The sequence below is a fragment of the Rhinoraja longicauda genome, chromosome 1 (genome assembly GCF_053455715.1).
Source record: "Rhinoraja longicauda isolate Sanriku21f chromosome 1, sRhiLon1.1, whole genome shotgun sequence".
Classification (NCBI taxonomy): domain Eukaryota; kingdom Metazoa; phylum Chordata; class Chondrichthyes; order Rajiformes; family Arhynchobatidae; genus Rhinoraja; species Rhinoraja longicauda.
In genome coordinates, this window is record NC_135953.1 from 101,434,328 (window position 1) to 101,460,313 (window position 25,986).

The 25,986-nt window shown below is 44.4% G+C and overlaps 1 protein-coding gene across 1 annotated transcript in view; it reads right to left on the bottom strand.

Moving 5' to 3' along the window:
* LOC144595776 (putative E3 ubiquitin-protein ligase HERC3) overlaps positions 1–25,986 on the bottom strand; it is a 58,960-nt gene that overhangs the window by 15,946 nt on the left and 17,028 nt on the right. The window contains exons 5-17 of the mRNA XM_078403413.1: positions 25,626–25,847; positions 24,646–24,737; positions 19,659–19,789; positions 17,532–17,689; positions 14,113–14,189; positions 11,756–11,868; positions 8,471–8,530; positions 7,314–7,425; positions 5,289–5,478; positions 4,178–4,341; positions 2,899–3,012; positions 2,773–2,796; positions 1,484–1,573 (exon numbers count right to left, since the gene is read on the bottom strand). Coding sequence (XP_078259539.1) covers positions 1,484–1,573; positions 2,773–2,796; positions 2,899–3,012; positions 4,178–4,341; positions 5,289–5,478; positions 7,314–7,425; positions 8,471–8,530; positions 11,756–11,868; positions 14,113–14,189; positions 17,532–17,689; positions 19,659–19,789; positions 24,646–24,737; positions 25,626–25,847 — 1,547 coding nt within the window. The remainder of the gene's footprint in view (positions 1–1,483; positions 1,574–2,772; positions 2,797–2,898; positions 3,013–4,177; positions 4,342–5,288; positions 5,479–7,313; positions 7,426–8,470; positions 8,531–11,755; positions 11,869–14,112; positions 14,190–17,531; positions 17,690–19,658; positions 19,790–24,645; positions 24,738–25,625; positions 25,848–25,986) is intronic.

Here is a 25,986-nt window from a genome sequence, read left to right on the forward strand (position 1 = left end):
TGTTAGAGGCAGAGACCCTTGCAACATGCAGGGGGGGGGGGGGGGCACAGTGACACAGTTATAGAGTTGCTGGCTTACAGCGGGTTCGATCCTGACTACGTGTGCTGTCCCTGTGGAGTTTGTACATTCTTCCTGTGATCGCATGGGTTTCATCCAGGTGCTCAGGTTTCCTCACACATCCCAAAGAAGTACAGGTTTGTTGGTAAATTGACCTCTGTGTATTGCCCCTAATGTGTAGGGAGTGGATGAGAAAGAGGGATAACATAGAACTAGGATACTGTTCGATTCACCTCTAGCACATTGACGACATTAGGCTTTATCTAAGGAATTGATTGCCACAATGTGTTCTGAAGAAGGGTCTCGACCCGAAACGTCGCCCATTCCTTCTCTCCTGAAGTGCTGCCTGACCTGCTGAGTTACTCCAGCATTTTGTGAATAAATACCTTCGATTTGTACCAGCATCTGCAGTTATTTTCTTATGCTACAATGCTGAGAACTGTAATTCTGCACTCTGTTTCTTTCACTTTGCTCTATCTGTGGTACTTTAGCTTGAACTGATTGGATCTATTTATAATATTATCTGATCTGTTTGGATTGCATGTCAAACAAAGTTTTTCTCTGTACACCTGACGATCATCCATGTCCTCCAGCGATGCTGCCTGACCTGCTGAGTTACTCCAGCACTGTTTGTAAAGCAGCATCTGCAGTTCCTTGATTCTACATTAAATTATTTTAATGATAAATTAAAAGTTTCTGTTGGAATGGGTTTTATACTGAAATGTGTATTGTGCTGGCTCAACATGCCTGAGCGAGTTACAGGCTGTGGAAGAAATGGAATTAAAAATGATATGGCAACCAAGCAAGTGTTTGACGAAGATAAGAGTCCCGACCCAAAACATCGCCCATCCACTCCCTCCTCAGATGCTGCCTGATCCATTGAGTTCCTCCAGCACTTTGTGATTTGTTGGTGAAGATATTTCTGGCTGGTAAAAGGCATCATGAAAAGAGCCAGCCATTTGGACGCGAAGCAATAAACCAATTTGTCACAGGAGGCCATTTGGCCCATCAAGTCCCTGGTTGCACATGGAGTAATCCGATTCCCTCACTAATTCTCCCTCCCTTTATCCGCTTCCCCCCCACATTCCCATTAATTCTGTCACCAACTACACAAGGGGCTATTTGCAATGGTCTATTAACCTATCAAACTGAACATCTTTGGGATGTGGGAGGAAACCAGAGCATCCAGAGGGAAAACGTGCAAACTCCACACAGATAGCACCAGAGGCCAGGATTGAACCAGGGTGACTCGACCTGTGAGGCAGTAGTTCTACTAACTGCATCCCTGCACCATCCCCCAACTGAGCAAAAACAGAGCTGAAGGCTTGCAATGGTTTACAGGTCTGTGACAGTAGGTTGGTAGTGGCATTTTGTACCTGGATGCAACATCCCATTACATTATAGCATTAATCTCCATACAACGTACCTGCATCTGTAAAGAAGCATCAGTCTGTAACATCTTTGTTTTTGCCTGGGCGTTCAAAACAAAGGGGTAGGTGCAGAAAGCAACAGGGACCTGGAACAGATCAGGTAACACATCTTAAGACAAAACAGCAACCCTACAAATAACACATGTAACTGTCCTGAGAATCAGAGGAACACGAGTCTCAGCTTTGGTTCAGTGGTGCCACTCTCCATTTAGAATTATAATTCACATAGTACCTGCCTCAACTACCTCCCCCAACAGCTCATTCCACATACCCACCACCCTTTGTACAAAAAAAATTACTCCACAGGTTCCCATTAAATCTTTCCCCCCTCACCTAGAAACCTATGTCGTCTGGTTCTCGATTCCACTACTCTGGGCAAAAGACTGTGTTTACCCAATCTATTCCTCTCATGATTTTGTACACTTCTAGGAGATCACCCCTCATCCTCCTGAGTTCCAAGGAATAAAGCCCGAACCTGCTCAACCTCTCCCCATAGCTCAGTCCGTTGAGCCCTGGGAACATCTTGGTAAATGTTCTCTGAACCTTTTCAAGATTGACAACATCTTTCCTATAATATGCCAGTGAGATCCACATTACTTAAAGCAGTGAAAATTAACAAGAACCTCTCACTCGGACTAACCACTGAACAAAGATTGGGCATTCACATGGGATCTTGCTCTTCCCAAGCTTACCTGTGCAAGTCTGTTGTACTGCAAATACACTGCCACAACCTGGGGATGTTTCGTTTTGAGATACAGCGAGGAAACAGGCCCTTTGGCCCACCGCGTCCGCACCGACCAATGCTCACACGTACACTAGTTCTACGTTATCCCAGCATCGCATCCCACATACTAGGGGCAATTTACAGAAGCCAATTAGCCTACAAACCACATCTTTGGAATGTGGGAGGCCTGCTTAGTTTAGAGATACAGCATGCAACCAGGCCCCTCGGCCCATCGAGTCCGCGCCGACATGTGATCACCCATACACTAGTTCTATCCTGCACACTAGGGAGAATTTACTGAAGCCAATTCACCAACAAGTCTTTGGAATGTGGGAGAAAACCGGAGCACCCGAAGGAAACCCACCCGGTCACAGGGAGAACGTGCAAACCCCGCACAGACAGCGCCCGCAGTCAGGATCAAACATGGGTCTCAGGGACTGTGAAGCAGCAACTCTACCGCTGTGCCACTGTGCCACCCTTGATGTGATAGGGTAATTTGACCCTATCAATTCAACTAAATTGACCAACATTTAAAAAAATAATTTAAAAGGTGTTGCCTACCTCTGCAATCGCCGGTTGTAGTTTCTGCAAAATAAAAACACATGTTAATTACAGAGAAGTGGAGAAGAGAATTAAGAGGCCGCTCCAATTTACAAAACGGTAACAGATTTGAAGGGGTGCACTTACCACTCCAGCATGTTGGGACGCCCAGTAAAGATAATCAGATTCAATGTTGACCAAGTTGTTGAGTTCATGGATGTAAAACAGGTTATAGTCAACATGGTTAGCGATTGTATTCACCTGTGCCATGATAAGGAAGGAAAGATTAGTTCAGTGGTGGCACTCTTGTTTCCAGGTTTAAAAAAATCACAGGATCAAACTCCTACCTTGGTTCATACAAGGAGTGCTACAACACTCATGCAAGGAGTTAGCAACTACCAGGAGTGATGTGCAGTTTGTAGTTAACCCAAAATTGAAATCCAAAAAGTAACAATTTTAACCCAACACACCCAAGCTGCTAGGCCATTGAGATCACCTGAATTTGCAGCCGATTGGTTATTATTTTCTGCTGAAATGTCCCAACCCAAAACGTCTGTGGAATTCTCTGCCTCAGAAGGCAGTGGAGGCCAGTTCTCTGAATGCTTTCAAGAGAGAGCTAGATAGAGCTCTTCAGGATAGCGGAGTAAGGGGTATGGGGAGAAGGAAGGAACGGGGTACTGATTGAGAATGATCAGCCATGATCACATTGAATGGTGGTGCTGGCTCGAAGGGCCGAATGGCCTACTCCTGCACCTATAGTCTATTGTCTCCTATCGATTTCTTCCGCAGTTGCTGCTTGATCCGCTAAGTTACTCCAGCACTTAGGGTTTTACTGAAGATTCCCGCATCTGCAGTTCCTTGGGCCTCTGGCTATTATTTTCATCTGCTTCCCTGAGCAGGTGACCGAGACACCCTTCCAAAGCCAACAGAGTCCCACACTCCAGTCAGGTCCAAATGCCTTTATTCAGACCCAGCTGCACTTTAGTACATAGCAACAAGGAACTAAATGCTGGTTTACAACAACAAAAAAACACAACCCATTGGAGTAACTCAGCGGGTCAGGCAGCATCTCTGGAGAACATGGATAGGTGACGTCGAGGTGACAATACATTTCTGTCATAGAGATACAGAGATTGAAATACAGTGCGGAAACAGGCCCTTCAGTCCGCGCCGAACAGCGATCCTACCTAACTACACTTACCTACACACACGAGAGACAATTTTACAACTTGCCAATTAAGTACGTCTTTGGAGTGTGGGAGGAAACTGGAGCACCCGGAGAAAATGCACATGGTCACAGGGAGAACGTACAAATTCTGAACAGACAGCACCTGCAGGCGGGATCAATCCCGGACCTCTGGCGCTGAAAGGCAGCAACTCTACCATTGCGCCACTGTGCCGCGCATCAACCAATCCTAATAGGTACCTTGTGTAGCTTTTCCAAAACTTGAAGAGCATCCTTGATGTAATGGCTAAATACAGGAGCCAACAGCACCGTTCTCATTCTGGTCAGCAGGTACACAACTGCATCTTTATAGAGCTCCACCAATCGGCCAAAGTAGTTTGCGCCCACCCAACACCACCAGTTATCTGGAAGAAGAAAAGAAGAGAAGACACTCCTGTTTATCCATGAGTTTGTTCACATAATATCAGGAAACTGCAGTGTGATCTGGTAGAGTTAGCATCATCCACTGTAGCACCCATCCCTACTCTCTCTCACTGGCCCCTCATCCACTATTCCTCTCAGTCCCTCCGATTTCAAGTCTGCTTTTTTTTAAATTGCTCCCTTACTCCAAAACATCACCTATTCTTTACTGCCAGTGATACTATGAGCGCTCTCTGTTTGGAGTTTGCACATATAAGCTAATTAGGGGATTGGACACATTAGAGGCAGGAAACATGTTCCCAATGTTGGGGGAGTCCAGAACAAGGGGCCACAGTTTAAGAATAAGAGGTAGGCCATTTAGAACGGAGATGAGGAAGAACTTTTTCAGTCAGAGAGTGGTGAAGGTGTGGAATTCTCTGCCTCAGAAGGCAGTGGAGGCCAGTTCGTTGGATGCTTTCAAGAGAGAGCTGAATAGAGCTCTTAAGGATAGCGGAGTGAGGGGGTATGGGGAGAAGGCAGGAACGGGGTACTGATTGAGAGTGATCAACCATGATCGCATTGAATGGCGGTGCTGGCTCGAAGGGCTGAATGGCCTACTCCTGCACCTATTGTCTATTGTCTATTCTCCCTGTGACCGCGTGGGTTTTCTTCCCACACTCCAAAGATGTATTGGTTTGTAGGTTAATTGGCTTCTGTAAATTGCCTCTAGGGTGCAGGATGCAAAACTGGGATATCATAGCGCTCTATATCATAGTGTGATTGCTGGTCAGCGCAAAATCGTTGGGCCAAAGGGCCCGTTTCCACGCGATATCTCTACACTAAACTAAATGAAGGGTAAGTTGCTCTTTATGGTTAGTAAGGATTTGGTGGGCCGAATGGCCCCTTGCCAAGCTGAGTGACACAATCATCTCCAGACATGCTCAATACCTACCCAGCACTTTGCTTGGGTTGGCGTCCAGGTGGAGAATGGCGGCGGCAAAAGGAAGTGCAAAGGTCAAATAACTCTTGGAGTCTTGGAAAAGAGGAAATGCTGGTAATATCAAGAAGGCTCTCATAGCCTCAACGTCAGGAGGCGAAGTCGGCAACTGGGAGAGGAGGCGATTCTCCACCGTCACAGACACCTGCAAAAGGGAAAGAAGCCCCAGAGGGACGTCAATGGGGTTGCATTGGTGAGGTTCAGCTGAGGAGCACAAGTCCAAACGCCACAGCAGCAGAATAAAGGGGGTATCACCACAGACTGAGATGGGGAGTTACTTTACTTTGAGAGAGCCAGATCTTTGGAAGTCTCTGCCCTAGAGAGCCCACAGAGACACAGTTTTGAATGAACTTTGTGACTCATAATCATAGATTCAAACAGCCTGGAAACAGGTCCTTCGGCCTAACTTCTCCACACCAACCAACATGCCTTACTTACACTAGTTCCACCTGCCTGCATTTGGCCCATATCCCTCTAAACCTATCCTATCCATGTACCTGTCCAGATGTCCCTTTTGATAGTACCTGCCTCAAATATCTCCTCCAGCATCTCGTTCCATGCACCTACCACCCTTTGTGTAAAAAAGGTTGCCCCACAGGTTCCTCTAAAATCTTTTTCCCCCCCTCACATTAGACCCATGTCTTCTGCATCTCGATCCCCAATGTGGGTAAAAGACTCAACAGATTTAATAGGAACCCGAGGGGAAATCTCTTCAGAGCGTGGTGGGTGTATAGAACGAGCTGCCAGAGTAGGTAGTTGAGACAGGTACCTGCAATAGCATTTAAAAAATATTTGGACAGGGACGACTTGGGCCAAAAGGCATGTTTCTGCGGTGTATGATTATAACCCTCTGACTCAATTTCTAGATATTAATAATCCCAGAGATCAGTGGGTAGAGCAGGAGAATGGTGATGTGATGGAAGAAAGGCCTTGATGATTAGCAGAGCAGAGCATCTGCTGCCTTACACCAACTGGGAATCGTCTCAATCAACCCAAAGATCAGGGAGAAAATGAAGAACGTGTGTTTTTTTTCACCCGATGGGCAACACAGTGGCGCAGCTGGTAGAGCTGCTGCCCTAAAGCATCAGGGACCCCGTTTGATACCGGACTTCACAGCTGTCTGTGTGGAGTTTGCACATTCTCCCTGTGACCATGTGGGTTTCCTCCAGGTGATCCGGTTTCCGCCCACATCCTAAAGGACTGCGGGTTTGTAGGTTAATTGGCCACTGTAAAAAAAAATGCCCCCAATGTGAAGGGAGCGGATGGGAAAGTGGGAAAACATGGAACAGCGTGAACGGGTGATAGATGGTCGTCATGGACTCGGTGGGCCGAAGGGCCTGTTTCCCCGCTGTATCTCTAAAACAAAATAACTGAACTAAAACTCAAACTAAATGGAATTTAAATAACCCTATAAATTATATCAATTTTCATTGTTAATTTTTAGTGTAAACCTTTTAACACAATAATCTTTTTTTAAGCATTAAAAACCTTGCCAACAATCAAAAATAGGTGAGGTTCAACCCATTTACTGCAGATCTATGATTTGGGACTATGGGCGGCACAGTGGTAGAGTTGCTGCCTCACAGCATGCAATATGAGTTTTGCATGAACAGTCCATAGCTGATAGCGCTGTGGCCTGTAGCGCTATGTTTAAAGCTTCACTCACCAAGTCTGTGGCCAGGAAGGCTTTGGGAAGTTGTACAATTGTCCCTCGTGTGTAGGATTGTGTCAGTGTATGGGGTGATCGCTGGCCAGCGCAGACTCAGTGGGCCGAAGAGCCTGTTTCAGCTCTGCATCTCTAATGTCTAAACACTTAAGTCAAGTCCTGCAAGTAGGTTTGCCTAAAGTAAAGTTCACACATCAGCCCTGAGACAATCCCAAGTGTAAAAGGGTAACTTGCCCACTCCCCTCGACCAGAAGCAAAGCATAGCAAAGCGAGTGAGCTCGAAGCCTTGCAATGCAATGTTAACAGTTTACTACCTGCTGGAGTAACTTGCAATATGGAGACTTCACCATGTTCTCAAAAAAGAACCGGATTGCATTCAAGTCAATGCCTGGGTTCCGAGGACTGGTGTTGAAATGCTCATCATTCCTGCAGCAAAAACATGTATATTTTACACATGCACCGATCCATTCTGTTGCAATCGTTGCTTTACTCTCATTAAATAAATCCAATAGTTTGGGTTCCGATTATTTATAGACACGGCAGCAAATAATTTGACAATAGTTAATATTTACATCATTAATACACGGAGTTTGTTCATTCCAGATCTCAATCTGAAATTATTCAATGAATGATAATCAATTGTCACATGTTTCGAGCTACAGTGAAATGCTTTGTTTTGCATACAAGCCGGTAAAAGCATGTAGCAGACCTCACCTAGGCAGTACACAAGAGTCGCCATGTTTTGGTGCCGACAAAGTTACAATGAGATAGGGGGATAGTGTTTTCTCTGCAGGATGTTTTTGACCGCCTCTATCCCCCTGTCTGTCTCTATGTTTGTGTACAGGCTTTCCACGTCCATGGTAAAGAGTATTGCATCGGGTGGTATGCTCAGGGAGTTAACTCAAGGAGTTCATCGAAAATCGGTAGTAGCCCTTTACTTGTAAAACCCTTTGGAACACCCAGAGGCTGTGACAGGCTCGATATGAAAGCAACCCTATGGGGTTGTGATCACACTGCAGCACAATTGCAAGATTGCTTTACCATACTCAGATGGAATAACTGACAAATAGGCATTATCGGACACTTAGCAGCTACAAAAATCAGTGGGCAAACCACATTTCCCCATGTTGCAGTTGTGACTACATTTCAGAAGTACATGTCCACCCCCGATTTTCCAGCAACCGGCAGTCCAGCACCTCCTTTAATCCAGACACAATTACGAGAGCACACTTGAAATCCTCCCCGAAGTCCCCCTGAAAATGTGGCGCCTCGGCCTGGTGAGGCGGCCGATCTCGACCTCATCGGGACTTCTGTGGCCAATCGGTGGGTCAAATTTGCAGCCCGTGGCCGGGACTCTGGAACTCCGGGAGTTCTGTACTTGTAAAGCCCTTTGGAATAACCAGAGACTGTGACAGCCTTGATATAAAAGTAAGCCCGGTTTACTACTCACATTAAAAGTAACTGTACTTACTGATGGTTAAGAAAACTGCCATTCAAACACCCAGGTGAAGAAAAGATCACGTTCAATTCACTGCAAAATAAAAAGGTGGAAAAGGGAAATATAAAAATCGCAGGTAAATCGGTTGAATATACATAATGAAATCTGGCCACTGGCCTGCCTTTAATTCAGCGTTGAATGGAATTCTATGTTCAACTAAATTATAAACCCACCCTGAACTTGGATATAATGGAGTAAAAATAGACAATGCTTGAAACACTCAGCAGGTCAGGCAGCATCGGGGGAGAGAGAATTTGAATTATTGCTTCAGATCAAAGAACCACTTGAGACCTTGCAACCTGAAACATTAACTCAGTTTCTCCTTTTACAGTATTTTCTGCTTCTATTTCAGATTTCCAACATTTCATCACCAATGTCTACCTTAGCTGAGAGACATCCCCTAGGATTTAGAAAGTAGTTCATATTCATGTCACAGAGCAGCACAATGGCACAGTGGTAGAGTTGCTGCCTTACAGCGCCAGAGACTAGGGTTCAATCCTGACTACAGGTGCCGTCTGTATGGAGTTTGTACGTTCTCCCCGTGACCGCGTGGGATTTCTCTGGGAGCTCCTATTTCCTCCCACATTCCAAAGAGGGGTTTGTAGGTTAATTGGCTTCGGTAAAATTGTAAATTGTCCCTAGTGTGTAGGATAGTGATAGAGTACGGAGATCATGGGTCGTCACGTGGACTCAGGGGGCTGAAGGGCCTGTTTCTGCGCTGTATCTCTAAAGTCTAAAGTCTGAAAGCCTGAAATTTCCCCACTGGATTTTGTTGCAGGCGAGCGTAGTACTGCAGGGACACATTGGTGAGGGATCGTTGTTTTGTGGATGTTGAGTATAAGCTCAATACTCTCGTTTGCTTTGCTGAAAGCACCAACAATTGTTTGGAGAGTCTCAACTCGAAAAGTCACCTATTCCTTCTCTCCAGAGATGCTGCCTGTCCCGTTGAGTTACTCCAGCATTTTGTGTCTATCTTTGGTGTAAACCAGCATCTGCATTTCCTTCCTACTCCAAATGTTTAGTTTAGTTTAGAGGTACAACATGGAAACGTGCCCTTCGACCCCCCGAGTCCACACCGATCATCGAACGTCCACACTAGTTCCATGTTATTCCATTTTCACACCAAGGCAATTGACAGTCAATTAACCTGCAAACCCACAGGTCTTTGGAATGTGGGAAGAAACCGAGGTGCAAGGATGAAACCCGCACAGTCACAGGGAGAGCATGCAAACTTCACATAGACACAGCACCCGAGGTCAGGATTGAACTTGGGTCTCTGGGAGCCGAGGCAGCAGCTCCACCAGCTGCACCACTGTGCTGCCCACAACCAACGTGCGTAAATACATGACTCAAATGTGAAGGGTGATGCTCAAAGCAAGTAAATGAAGGACAGAACGTTAAGCAACGGAGAATAATATCCAAAGCACCTTATCATTGATGTAACAGGGTGCGCGACAATTAGTGTGCGAGACAATTCTCAGATAAACAGCAGCTCGGTCTGTTTGTGTCAGGGGAACAAGGCTGATAATGAATAACACACAAGGGGGAGGATTAAAACGACACAGGGTAAGATTCCTCAGGAGATTGTTAGTTGCCATGGGAGATCGAAGGGAGAATAATTATAAACATTCAATCAAAGAGAAGAAGGTTGATACAAAATACTGGAGCAACTCAGTGGGACCAGCAGCATCTCTGGAGAGGAATGGGTGACGTTTCAGCTCAAGACCCTTATTCAGACTGATGTCAGGGTGTGGGCGGGACAGAAATAGAATATAGTCGGAGACAGTAAGACTGGTGGGAGAACTGGGAAGGGGGAGGGAATGGAGAAGGTAAGCAAGGACTATTTGAAGCAAAGATACCAGAAGAGCAAGATAGACCACTCGACTCTAAAAACCGTAGTAGGTCATGGGTAAATTTCAGCGCCATTTTAGTAAGCAGATTCTGTGTGCTAGACTGGGCAGTGTTCACAACTCTCTGCGATTTCTTCGTTTATAAAATGTTTGCAAACAATTATTTTTGTTCAACTTCTTGCATAAGTTGATAGGTGACATTTATAACTATTTCTTGAAGAGTTGCTGCTTCGTGATCTTTAAACTTTGGATGTTCCTGATTGAATATTTGCACTAGAGAACCACTCTGTCTGTATCAGGGCAATTGATCATATTTAATGAACTGTTCTTCTTTGCTTTCTCTGTTAATTTTAATTTCACCTCCACAAGCTGTATCTCTTTTTGTTTTATTTTAAAAAGTCGTAATAATAATAATACATTCCTTTATTCGTCCCTCATCTGGAAGCAGAGATTAGGCATTTGCAAACAATAGAACTCTACTGTATCCATAATATAAATGAAAAGACATTTATCTTTATATACTTGGAGCCAAGAAAATTTGAATTGGCGAATTGATTAGTTAAAACCCCTTGACAGCCACTAAAATGAACAATGCTGCCTGGCGTGGTACAGAAGCACGAATCCAATTCAAATAGACACAGTGTTGGTGTAAATCACCGGGTCAGGCAGCATCTCTGGGAAAAAAAGGATGGGTGATGTTTCAGGTTGGGACCCTTCTTCTGACAAGGGGGGGAAGGTGAAGAGCTGGTATAAATCAGGACCTGATCTTTTCATTGGTTAGCTGATATGTGAAACAGTGCAACCCTGTATATCTCGCACACAAAATGATGTAAATCTTACCATGAATGACAGAAATAAAAAATGTTATCCTTGTTTATGAAGTTCATTTTTGAATGATGTAAAATTGAAGGGGTTTGGTGCAATATACTGCTAATCCACAAATGTGTCATGAGATATTCACATTTGAAAAATCCATATGTTATTTGACCAACTTATCGGTTGAATTTAAATATGAATTTTTGACAGGTTGTAGGGTAGTGGGTAAGGATCGTGTTAATGCATGTAACTAATTTTTCACAAAAGTGCGGAATATTGCAGCATCTGCAGTTATTTTCTTATACTGACTATGGGTGCTGTCTATACGGAGTTTGTACGTTTTTCCCCTTACCACGTGGGTTTCCTCCGGGTGCTCCCATTTCCAAAGTCTTGCAGGTCAATTTGTTTCAGTAAAGATTGTAAACTGTCCCTAATATGTAGGATTGTGCTAGTGTACGGGATGATCGCTGGTTGACGTGGACATCGGTGGGCCGAACAGCCTGCTTCTGTGCTGTATCTCTAAAGTCTGAAGTCCAAAGTAAAGTCTAAAGGGTACTTGTCAATGGTAATCAAAGATGGGTCCATAACTTACTTCAGCACATCCTTCCCTGAAAGGCTGAGCAGCCACTTGTTATTGCTGTTGTTAATGATCCTGACCCGTCTTACAGGATCCATGCAGCGGAAATCATCAGGGACTTGCGAGTTCTGTGAAGGACACATACAGCACGTTAAGCAGAGGTTTGGAATTTTATTTATTCCTGGCATCGCACAGCTGTTTGCCAATAGCGAGCAAATTTTAGTGCCATAATAATGCTGGAGTAACTCAGCAGGTCAGGCAGCATCTCACTGAAGAAGGGTCTCGACCCAAAACGTCACCCATTCCTTCTCTCCTGAGATGCTGCCTGACCTGCTGAGTTACTCCAAGCATTTTGTGATACCTTCGATTTGTACCAGCATCTGCAGTTATTTTCCTACACAAATTTTAGTGCCATGTCATTGGCCTCTGCAAGGTCCTTTACAGTGCATGTGTCATGCAGCATGTCACAGTCGGGGTGAAGTGCAAGATGGTTGGAATGACTGGCACGCTGAATGGGGCAGAAACTTCCTGCTGCTCAATTGTGAATGTATTTGTTATCTAACAGAGGACAATAAGGCAAAATAAAGAGTTTTAACAAAGATCAAATCGTTCTCATGTTTCGTGTGTTTTGTGTTTTTTATGACTGTTGGCAGATCCATTTCCCTCCTGGGATAAATAAAGTTCCATCGTATCCCATCGTATCTTCGCCAGTACTTGAGGGTGTTGGCAAGAGGGAGAGGTTGGGCAGCCTTGGAATTTTTCCTTGAGGCGCAGGAGGATGAGGGATGATCTTATAGATGTCTATAAAATCATGAGGGGAATAGATAGTCTAAATGCACAGTTTTTTTCCCCAGCATAGGGGAATCAAGAAGCAAAGAACGTAGGCTCAAGGTGGCCTATTCGTCATAAGGTCCAGGATTCATTTTGCAAGTTAAATATGAGGGGGATTGAGATTTTCAGCTTTTGGAGGTTCATGTGCTTACAATCATGTTGCACGGTAGCGCAGCGGTAGAGTTGCTGCTTTACAGCGAATGCAGCGCCGGAGACTCAGGTTCGATCCTGACTACGGGTGCTGCACTGTAAGGAGTTTGTACGTTCTCCCCGTGACCTGCGTGGGTTTTCTCCGAGATCTTCGGTTTCCTCCCACACTCCAAAGACGTACAGGTATGTAGGTTAATTGGCTGGGTAAATGTAAAAATGTAAAAATTGTCCCTAGTGGGTGTAGGATAGTGTTAATGTGCGGGGATCGCTGGGCGGCACGGACTTGGAGGGCCGAAAAAGGCCTGTTTCCGGCTGTATATATATGATATGATATGATATGATAAATATTCCCCATGTCCATGATCCCATCTTAACTACTGGGCAGGGCGAGGGGTGGAGTGGGTCACGTCACACAAACTCCCCATCACCCAGCACACTCCCCCGAATAACTCCCCTTGTGGCACAGCTCGGCAAATAGACAAATAGGACACAGGTTTATCTTGCATAAAGATAGCCTGAAACATTTCACATCTAACACAATACTTTACCTGAATGAAAACTGGATAATAAGCTCCTCTGCCTGCACGTGATCCATATTCTTCCATTCTCTGCATATCCATGTGCCTTTCTAAAAGCCTCAAATGCTGCTAATGTACCTCTGGTAGCGTGTCCCAAGCACCCACCACACTCCGTGTAAAATAACTTCTTGCACACAACTCATTCAAACATCACCCCTCTTACCTTGAAGCTGTGCCCTCAAGTCTTTGACATTTCCACCCTGGGGAAAAGGTTCCGACTATCTATTCCTCTCATAATTTTCGATGCTATTATCAGGTCTCTCCTCAATCTCCAGCGTTCCTGATAAAACAATCCAGATTTGGCCAACCTCTCCTTTTTGCTGATACCCTCTAATCCAGGGAACATTATGCTAAACCTCTTTTGCACTCCCACCAAAGCCTCCACATCCTTCCTGTAATGGGGCACCCAGCACTGCATACAATACTCCAGATGCAAGCTAACCAAAGTCTTCTCGAGCTGCATTATGACTGCCTGATTCTTATACTCAATGCTCTAATCGATGAAGGCGAGCAATCTGTGCACAGCGAGATCCCAGGAATAAATCAGGCAAATTAAAACCTGTTGGTGTTTCACGATTCGGTAAGTTTGAATGAGGCCGCCCCCCCCTCATCCTACTAAACACCAGTGGCCCGGTGCCGTCTAACGCTCTGGTCAAGGGGACTTTGATGTGGATCACTGACTGCGACTTTTATTCACCGTGCTCCCACGTTCCCCGCCAGCACCCTGGATTTTACATCACGGAGTAGCAACGCGGATGATGCGTTGCCAGAGGATGCGTTGCCAGAGGATGCCTTCCCCGGGTCCAGCCTCACCTCTTGATGGAAGAAGAGGGCAAAGCTCTGATCGCCTCCGCAAGAGACCTGTTTCAGCACGCGGTAACTCAACTGGTCTGCCGGAAGAACAAAGCAAGTCTCAGTAGACAATAATGGCGGTAGCACGCACGCACGCACACACGCGCGCGCGCACACACACACACACACACACACACACACACACACACACACACACACACACACACACACACACACACACACACACACACACACACACACACACACACACACACACACACACACACACACACACACACACACACACATTCCTTCAATTACTGGCGCCAATAGTTTGTTGACTTTGTGTCGGAAGGATGCTCGTGCAGGTACTGGTTTACACCGAAGATAGACCCAAAGTGCTGGAGTAACTCAGCGAGTCAGGCAGCATCTCAGCAGAAAAATGGATGATGGGTGATGTTTCGGGTCGGGACCCTTCTTCAGGGTCCTGACCCACTGAGTTTCACCAGCACTCGGTGTCTAGTACCCTGAGTTTAATCCTCGCACTCACAAATGCCACCCACCAACAGGGCACATCTAGAGCTGCAAAAGATCCATTTGCCATACTTATGGGACGCTTTGAAAGCCAAGAGTACATCAGAAGGAGCAATAAAATGGAGGCACAAGGAACTGTAGATGTTGGTTTACAGAAAAAGACACAAAGTTCTGGACCAACTCAATGGGTCAGTTAGCTTTTCCAGAGAACATGGATTGGTGAAGTTTCGGGTCGGGACCCATCTTCAGACTGCACACCAGAGCTAAACTATTCCTTTATTTGGTTTGTTTCTACCCTGTACTGAATGGAGGAGATTAATCTTGGCAAAAGACTAGGTCCTTTCTTAGAAGAAGAATCAGGCATCATTTGCCAGTTGAAGAGTCAGTAGTTCTAATTACTTACTGCACACGTGTTAAAATTGACATGGGATTGCATCTTGGACAAGACAATGGGTGGCGCAGCGGTAGAGTTGCTGCTTTACAGCGCCAGAGACCCGGGTTCGACCCTGACTACAGGTGCTGTCTGTACGGAGATTATACATTCTCCCTGTGTCTGCGTGGGTTTTCTCCGGCTACTCTGGTTTCTTCCCATATTCCAAAGACATGCAGGTTTGTTGGTTAATTCGCTTCTGCAAATTGTCCCCAGTGTGTAGGATAGAATTAGTGGACGTGTTGGTCAGCGTGGACTCAGTGGGCCAGAGGGGCTGTTTCCACGCTGTATCACTAAACTAAACAGAATAATGCATCTTTCCACATTAAGTCAAAGGTCTGAACTATAGGGAGAGGTTGGGCAAGTTCGGACTTTATTCCTTGGAGTGCGAAAGACTAAAGGGCGATCTTATACAGGTGTATAAAATAATGAGGGGACTTAATAGGGTGAATGCACAGAGTCTTTAACCCAGGGTAGGGAAATCAAGGACCGGAGGACAAAGGTTTAAGGTGAGGAGAAAGAATTAACAGGAACCTGAGGGGTCATTTTTTTTCACTGAGAGTGTCGTGGGTTGATGGGACAAGGTGCCAGAGGAAATAATTGAGGCAGGTACCACAACAGCATTTTAAAGCTTACACAAGTACATGGATAGGAAAGGTTTAGATGAATACTGGGCAAATGGGACTAGCTGAAATGGTGCACTGATCAGCATGGATGCATTAGGCCGAGGGACCTGTTTCCATGCTTTATGACTATGACTCAGTGATTCAGTCAACCCAACACACTGCACAGCTAAATGGGGACATTTCTAAGAAATGTCTGAAGAAGAGTCACCACCGGAAACGTCTGGAGTTGCTGCCTGACCGGCCGAGTTAGTCCAGCACTGTGTCCACAGTTTTAAGCAGTGATGAACAGTGAAGTAATTAGTGCAGAGCAAGGTTCCACAGTAAATCTTACATTCAATCCTTTCTTCAGTTGCTGAGGAATTGCCATTTCCAACAATTCCACACCCCCCCCCCCCACCCTCCCCCTTGTTGAACGTCTCCCATCTCCAAAAGTCTTCTCACTTAACAAGACACTCTTCCCTACAATCATCTCTTCACAGAGGCAACCGTTTAGGTGGTGAGAGACCCTTATTCTAATGCTCTCGTTCCCACGGCAAGTGAGTCTATTGTCTATTGAGTCCCATGTCCAACATACTCATCCCTTCCCCATGACCTTTCCTCCTTGGGCTGAAACTTAGCAGTAATTTCAAGTGAAGGAACTGTACTGGAAGATGCCTACAACACCATGGTTTAGTGACTGAAACCAAACACTCGTGCAGCAAAACACTTAAACCAAACACTCAAGTTTTAGGGCGGCACAGTGGCGCGTTGGGAGAGTTGCTGCCTTGCAGCACCAGAGATCCAGGATCGATCCCAACCATGGGTGCTGACTGCATGGAATTTGTATGTTCTACATGTGGCCTGCAATGGCTGCCTCGCATATAGTCTGTCTCGTCCCTTCCTTCTTTGTTGTTTTTTAGTATGTGTTAAATGTACGTTTTACTGTTCTTTGGCTTGTTTTATGTGGGGGGGGTGAGGGTAGGAGGGGGGATTTTTTTTCTAATCTCGTACCTCGACGGAGATGCGATTTTTTCCCCGTATCGTATCTCCGTCCACACTGCGGTCTAACATCATGGAGTTGGCAGCCTCAGCTGGAGACCGTCTTTGGGAACTCCAACGGGGGAGCCTGCGGGACTTAACATCGTGGAGCTGGCGATCTCTGTTGGGGATCGACTTTGGGAGCTCTAACCACGGGAGCCTGCGGACTTAACATCGTGGAGCTCGCGGTCCCAGGTTAGAGACTGACTTCGGGAGCTCCAAGCCGCAGGAGCTTCGACCGTCCCGATCGCAGGAGCCTCGACCGCCCCGACAGATGGTTCAACTGTCCCGACTGCAGGAGAATAAAGAGGAAGAGGACTGGACTTCATTGCCTTCCATCACAGTAAGGAATATGGGGAATCCACTGTGGTGGATGTTTATCTTAACTTTTATGTAGTTGTGTGTCATGTTGCTTTTTTTTTAGTATGGCTGTATGGTAATTCGAGTTTCACTGTACCTTAATTGGTGTACATGACAATAAACAGACCTTTGAACCCTTTGACTGCATGGATTTTCTCAGGGTGCATCAGTTTCCTCCCACACTCCAAAGACGTGCAGGTTTGTAGGGTTAATTGGCTTCCGCAAACTGTAAATTGTCCCTAGTGTGTAAGATTTAGTGTATGGGGATCGCTGCTCGGTGACCCGCGTACTCGGTGGGCCGAAGGGCCCATTTCCGCGCTGCATCCGCAAACTAAAATCTGAAGTGATGACTAAAAGGAGAAATGGATCTTACTAAAATTAGGCCAAAAATGAATCAGACTCACTGTTTGGGCACAGACTGCGCTCAAACAGAACACCATCTTAGAGAGGCAGGCTTGCTGGTTTGTACTTACCAGTGGGGTGTACCTTATGCTTGTGAGTTACCCAGTTTCCAGCCACTCTGTATGGGACCTGAGCGTTAACCATGTGTCCAGACCCCAGCTGGCCTCTGTTGCCACGTCCAAAAGCATAGACCATTCCAGAGGAAGGGACAAAGGCAACTGTGTGCTGCCTGGAAACAAAAGCAAGACACATATATTTATTGTTGAGTTTCATGTGACATGTAATAGAACAGAATTTCAATCAATAATTTCTGCAATTTGTTCTAAACAACTGCCTCCGTCTTGGTAGATTCTTGGTTGAGCTATCCATGTTCTCCTGAGATGTTGCCTGGCTCGCTGAGTTACTCCAGCACTTTGTGTCCTCTCGTTCCTTGCTTCTACATTATAACTAAAGCCTTCCCACTTCCTTGAGGTCCAGGAGGCTGAGGGGTGATCTGATAGAGGTGTATCGTCTACCCAGACACAATATTGCACCTTTGAACATGAAGTTGAAGGCCTGAACTATAGGGATGGTGACAAGAATGGGGGTCGGGGTCAGAGGGGCGGAGGAGTTTTGGTCGAGTGATTGGTTGAAGTCTGAAAAGGGGTTCCGACCCGAAACGTCACCTATTCCTTTCCTCCAGAGATGCTGCCTGACCCACTGAGTTACTCCAGCATTTTGTGTCTGTCCAGGCTAGGAATGACTCGTTCGCTCTTCGAGGTTGTTTTGGAAAGTAACCAGGGACAGGAGACATCCACTCAGCCCTCCTAATCTAATCAGTACTTGACTGCATCTCTCAAACTTCACCCTCACTCCTTTGAATCCATAATTAAAGAATATTAGGAATTTTTGCTCTGTTTCCAGTAACAGTCATTTTGGGAAGCGATTCCAAGTTACACTTGTGAATGGAAGGACGGCACAGTGGTAGAGTTGCTGCCTCACAGCCAGAGCCCCAGGTTCGATCCCGACCACAGGTGCTGTCTGCATGGAGTTTGCACGTTGTCCCTATAACCGTGTGGGTTTTCTCCAGGTGCTCCGGTTTCCTCCCACATCCCAAAGAAGTGCAGGTTAACAGCTTAATTGGTGTCTGAAAATTGTCCCTAGTGTGTAGGATAGTTCTAGTGTATGGGGATTGGTAGTCGGCATGTACTCAGTGCATCTATAAAGTTTAAAGAAAACATGGTTGCTAGGATCCTTGATCAATTTTGTGATGTTCTCTTGTTTGGAATTCGCTTGCTAAATCCTCTTTCTGCCTCATCTCCCAAATCCCATCGACACACTGAACATTAATTAACGTTCTAAATCCAAGGCTGTATGAGCCAGGTCTAGCAACCTCATGATTTCCAGGAACAAATTTCACTCTCTCTCTGGAGAGCTTCAGATTCGCAATGACAATTTTTTTTCCCTCAGGATTTTCAAATGCATTATGTCACATTGCTTAATAGAGCTTCAATGCACACGAATCATGGAAGCAACTGCTTGTCAATTTCAATGAGAGCCCACAGGGAGGTGTCTGATTACTGCAGGGAAGTTGCATGGAAATTGTTTTTTTTATCCCCCAAGATTTCCCTGCTTATTAATTAGCAAAACAATTATTGTGGTTCTCTCCCTGTCAAAATTGTATTATGACCAATTCGACCTGCATAACACAGATGCTGCTCTTCTAATTCATCAGTCACATTACATTCAATTAGTGTTATGGAAACACATTACATCCGTATCTACCTGTATCAGGCATTTAACCAACATGCTAGGCATCAGGCCTGAAATCTTCCAGCTCCTTAGATAGACTGGATGGAAGAATGAAGAGGGACCTCATTGAAACTTACCAAATGGTGAAAGGCCTAGATAGATGTGGAGAGGATGTTTCCACTTTACTTTAGTTCCGAGATAGAGCGGAAACAGGCCCTTGAGAAGGCAGGAGATTAGGGTTGAGAGGGAAAGATAGATCAGCCATGAATGAATGGATGAGTAGACTTGATGGGCCAAATGGCCTAATTCTGCTCCTACGACTTATCAACCTATGACTGATTAGAGCTCCATTCATATTTGCACAATCAGCTCAGACTTGTCAACACCAACTCACTGTGAACCTGTTGGCACCAGATTCAGGGTCACGTGGATGCCACCAGCCGTGTCTCCAACTGCAGCTCACTTACCTGCCGCAGCTTATTTGGGAGACTTCGCTTCCCATCAGCTCCAGGACCCTGCGGGGATTGACCTCATTGTTTCTGAAGTTGTGGCCCAGCTGTCCGCACAGTCCAGCCCCGAACGTAAACACGCCTCCGTTCTGGGGAGAGGATGCACAGCGCACAGTATGAGATGTCCACACAGCAAGACAAGGGGAGCACCCTCACCCCCTCCGCAATCCACGGCAGCCGGAGAACCTGCAACCAGCTGATGTGGAGGGAGGAACTGCAGATGCTGGTTTACACCAAAGGCAGACACAAAAAAAATGCTGGAGTAACTCGGCGGGCCATGCAGCATCTCTGGAGAAAAGGAATGGGTGACGTTTCGGGTCGAAACTCTTCTTCAGACTGAGAGTCAGGGCAAAAGGAAACTAGAGGTATGAAAACGTTCAGAACAAATCAGAGCTGACACCGATGACCAAGGAAAAAGGGAGCCCACAATGGTCCATTGTTGGCTGTGGAAGAGGTAGTAACAAAGGGATGCCTACAGTGGGACTGGCAGGATAACTAGGGTGAGGGAGGGGCAAAGAGAGAGGGAGCGCAAGGGTTGCATGAAATCAGAGAAATCAAAAGTCATACCGCTGGGTTGCAAGCTGCCCAAGCAAACACCCACCTCCCGGCTGTGATACCACAGTTCTGCATGTTTTATAGAACTTCGAAAAGTACAGGCCAGAACAGGCTCTTCAGCCCAGAGTCTGTGCCACCATGATAAACTAATCTCCTCTGCCACACATGATCCATGTCCCTCCAAACCCTGCATGTCCATGCGCTTATCTTCAAGCCTCTGAAACGCCACTCTCGTATCTGTGTCCCCGACCACCCCTGGCAGCACGTTCCAGGCACTCCCCACCTAAGATATCAACTGCAGTTTATCTCCTTTAAACTTCGCCCTCTCATCTTAAAGCCATGCCCTCTAGTCTTTGACATTTCCATGCTGGGAAAAAGGTTCTGACTGTCCATTCTAACTATGCCTCATACTTCTCATATGCTTCTATCAGGTCTCCCCTCTACTTCCCACAATCCAGAGACAACAATCCAAGTCTGTCCAACCTATCATTGCGAATACCCCCTAATCCACACAGCAATCTAGAGAACCTCTTCCGCTCCCTCTCCAAAGCACTGAGAACATTCCTGATCGCAGGGGTCTCTGTCTAAAAATTGAAAAAATATATAGAAAAATAGGTGCAGGAGTGGACCATTCGGCCCTTTGAGCCAGCACCGCCATTCAATATGATCATGGCAAATCATCTGAAATCATCTGAAATCAGTACCCCGTTCCTGGTTTTTCACCATATCCCATAGCCCTAAGAGCTAAATCTAACTCATATTAGTCAGGTAAACGTCATATTAGGTGATGAACGTCATACATCCCTTTACCTCCACTTAGGGCGGCTCGGTGGCCCAGTGGTAGAGTTGCTGCCTCACAGCACCAGAGACCCCAGTTCGATCCTGACTACAGGTGCTGTCTGTACGGAGTTTGTGCGTTCTTCGGTAAAAATTGTAAATTGTCCCTAGTGTGTAGGATAGTGCCAGTGATCGCTGGTCAGGGCAGAAAAATACAGGCCAGGAACAGGCCTTTTAGACCAAGGCCCTGTTTCCATGCTGTATCTCTAAAATCTTAAGTCCAAAGTGATGCTGCCTAACCCGGTCACTTTCTCCAACAGCTTTGCTTTTTGGCAGTAACATTTGATAAAGAGGATTCTGATACAATATATGATTATTTTACGAGCGGCTGAAATTAAAGCAATGTAAAAAGCAGGGATAACCTGGATCTTGAGAAGCAAGGGGTGAAAGATTAACGAGGGTGGGCATAAATGCAAAGTTGAGCTGACAATCACATCAGCCACCATCTTGTGAAAAGGAGGACAAACCCAACAGACTAAATTGTGGGTTGACGGGAATACTTTTTCCAATAAGTTCGCCTCAGGCAACTTATGCTTGACGGTGCTTAAATTCTGATCATTTAATTACTGGGAGAAGGCAAAATACCTTCAATTATTTTCTCAAACCAAAAACAGAATTTGCAAGCTACTGGTAAGAAACCCAATATCAAAGTGATTTATAGGAGGTGCTGCCTGAAAAGCAAAGCTAGTATCATTAAAGAACCACATCACCCTGCCCACATTTACATTTCTTTAGACTTTAGTGGTACAGTACAGGAATAGGCCCTTTGGCCCACCGAGCCCGAGCCGACCAGCAATCAGATAATGTACCCCGTACATTAACACTATCCTACACACTAGGGACAATTTACAATTTACAGAAGTCAATTAACCTACACTCATGCACGTCTTTGAAGTAGAATGGCCCTATCTTTTCTCAGTGATGGAAAAATTTCAATTAGGTGAAAATTTTTGTTCATGGGTGAAACTTTTATATACATCCCCAACAGCTAGAATATTAACTAATCAAATGCTGTCATCCAAATTTCATTTATCTAGGGGTTGTAGACAAGGATGCCCACTATCCCCGCTTCTATTTGCCCTTATTATAGAACCACTTGCTGAGAGTATTAGATCAAATTCAGATATTCATGGCTATAACACTAAACATACAACCAATAAAATTTCTTTATATGCGGATGATGTATTAATATACATTACAAAGCCAGAAATTAGCATTCCGAATTTATTAAATCTCATAACTCAATTTGGTTCATTTTCAGGTTATAGAATTAACTGGTACAAAAGTGAAATTATGCCAATAATTGAGCACAATCCGGCCATACTTCAACAATTTCCTTTTAAAATTGCCTATGAAAAGTTTAAATATCTTGGAATTTACGTGACTAGGAAATATACTTCTTTATTTAAATTAAATTTTCCTCCTTTACTCACTAAATTACACAGAAATATCCAATTTTGGAAAACACTTCCTATATCATTAGTTGGTCGTAGTAATGCTATAAAGATGATCTTTCTCCCACAGCTACTATACTTATTTCAAGCAATTCCGATCTATCTTCCAATTGATTCAATTATTACTAATTTTATTTGGGACTACAAGACTCATAGAATAAATAAAAGACATCTATGTAAGTCTACAACTAATGGAGGAATTGCCTTACCTAACTTCTTATTTTATTATTGGGCGGTTAATATTAAAAATATAACCTGCTGGTTGGATGTCACTGATCAACAACCGGATTGGTTAAAGATGGAGAATTTGATATTGGTGCGATCCTCTTAGCTCCAATAAATTTAAATTTAAATAAAAAAACATATGGAGGTAATCCCATTATACACAGTGTTATCCGTACCTAGAAACAATTAAATCTTACTTTAAAACTGAGTAAATTATCTGCTTTCCTCCCTATTGCGAATAACCCTTCTTTTAAACCGTCTGTCTTAGATAGAGGATTTGCTCAATGGAAAAGTTATGGAATTAAAAGGGTGGGAGATCTTTATCATAAGGGAACTTTTCTTTCTTTTCAGGATTTACAGCAGAAGTATGGATTACATGTTAATAATTATTTTAGATATTTACAACTTAGAGATTATGTAAAAGTACACATGCAAGAATATAAGTTTAGAGGTCCAGAAACTCTTGATGTATGCCCGAATCGACATTATAATTCAAATAAATTAATATCCTTTATTTATAATACTCTCCTAGATACTGACATTCCGTCATCAGAATCATATAGACGAGCATGGGAGGACGAATTGAATCAACTCATAATGCAAGATATATGGGATGAAAGTTTACAACATATACACCAATGTTCATTAAATACTAGACATTCCTTAATACAATTTAAAATAATACATAGATTACATTATTCGAAGACGAAATTAAATAGGATTTTTCCTAGTATCTCTCCTATTTGTGATAAATGTCAATTTCAAGAAGCTAATTTAACTCATATTTTCGTAACTTGCATAAAAATGCAAAATTTCTGGTTGGAGATTTTTTAAATAGTTTCTAAAGTTATCAACAAGCAATTGGATATGGATCCAAAATTAATTATATTAGGATTATCAGAACATACTACAAACTTTACAACAAGTCAGGTACATTTTCTTGATTACAGTTTAATAACTGCGAAAAAATTAATACTTAAATTTTGGAAAAAAACCAATAACCCCCACAATTAAAATGTGGACTACGGAAATGACAGAGACCCTGCATTTGGAAAAAATAAGATTTGCCTTAATTGACAAACCTGAGTTATTTTTTTAAATATGGTCTCCATTTATTGAATTTTTAGAAAAGTAAATGGGTTTGGCACAGGACTAAAATAAAAATTTAAAATTAAAAGTTGAAACTTGAGTTTAGGGTTGGATGTACAACTGTGGTTATTGTCTCCCGGATCTACTACCTTTAATTTTTATAGTTATACCTTTTTTTAAATTTTCTTATTCTCTCTTTCCAATAGTTTATCGTTTTTTTTTCTTTCTTCTTTATTTTTTATTTTCTCTCTTTAAAAATTTAAAAATTGAAGCTATGTAAGAACTTTGTAACAAATTTGTCTTTTATTTCTATTTGTACATATGCTTTTCAAAAATAAAAATATAATAAAATAAATTTAAAAAAGAAGTGTGGAAGGAAACCGGAGCACCCGGAGAAAACCCAGGGAGAATGTACAAACTCCATACAGACAGCACCCGTAGTCAGGGTTGAACCCAGGTCTCTGGTGCTGTAAGGCGGCAACTCCTCCGTTTCTTCCCAACAACTGTCAGGCTCTTGAACACTGCACAACATTAAACTCAACTATGAACTTATGGTCAGTCTTCCATTACACCAAAGACTTCTGTTTTTTTCTTTGCACTAATATTACAGTTATTCATTTTAGTTCATCACATATTATCTATGTCTATTGTGTTTACAGACAATTTCCAATCATATATTATCTATGTCTGGTATGTTTACAGGCCTGTTATGCCGCTGCAAGTAAGAATTTCATTGTTCTGTGATCGGAAATGACAAACACTCTTGATTTTTGAAATATGATTACCTTGGTTAGAGCAGCTGTGTGCGCTTCGCCACAACTAATGTACACTATTTTCTGGCTCCTCAGGAACTTCACGTGATTGGGGACACCTCGATCTACAAAGACAAAAGGGGACCATCAGCAGCGGCTCCCAAAACTGTGCACAACCCCTCACTGATAGAAATACAAAAGCTTTAGACTTGAGATACAGCGTGGAAACAGGCTCTTTGGCCCACCCAATCAATGCCAACCAGCAATCACCCCGTACACTGGCACTATCCTACACACTAGGGACAATTTACAACTTTACCAAAGCCAATTAATATGCAAACCTGTATGTCTTTGGAGTGTGAGAGGAAACCGAAGCACCCGGAGAAAACCTACAGTCACAGGGAGAACGTGCAAACTCCGAACAGTCAGGATCTAATAAGGGTTTCTGGCGCTGTGAGGCAACAACTATACAATGTAATCCTTGCTCTGGTTTTGATTATCTGAGAAGTATGGAGAGGAATTTTCCAGTGGTTTCTACTCCCCTTTTAATCTGCTTTTTTTCCCTAGTTTGAAAATGGAGAGATTGGGTGTGTCGGATTTTATACTCCAGACATCAGGAGTGAGGGGGGTTGGGGGAGGGGGAAGAAGCGGTCAGGTTTGGTGGACTGGAGAGGCTCTTCTTGACAGTCAGATCTCATGTAGACGGGCCAAGCTGCCTTGAATCAACTGCCTTGAATCCCCGCATATTAATTAACTTGGTAAATGTAAAAATTATCCGTAGTGTGTGTAGGATAGTGCTAATATGGTTGGATCGCTGGTCGGTGCAGACCCGGTGGGCTGAAGGGCCTGGTTCCGCGCTGTATCTCTAAACTAAACTAATCTCAGTGGGACAGGCAGCATCTCTGGAGAGAAGGAATGGGCGACCTTTCGGGTCGAGACCCTTCTTCAGACTGACCCTAACCCTAATCTTTTTCATGCACCCGAGCGTGCGCGAGCCCTTGTTCATCGTCTACCTTTGTCGTCGCTGAGTCCAAGCTGACCACAGTTGTTCCTGCCCCAGGCAAACACAGCGCCCGAGAGTGACAGAGTGAAGCTGTGCGTTCCTCCAGTGGTGATCTGAGCCAGCGGAATCCCGGAGAGAGAGTTCACACACTGCGGACTGGACTGGGAGGAAATGCCCTTCCCCAGACCCAGCTGTCCATGGGAGTTCTGGCCCCAGGAAAACAGGCGACTGTCTGCAAAAGAAAAAAACACTAATTCAGCAACTCCATGGAGCTTCTTTGTGTGTTAACCAGAGGTTATGAAGCAACATAAGCCACAAGACTGGGGGGGGGGGGGGGGGTAATTAAATTAAAATTAAATGATGCTTCCTTC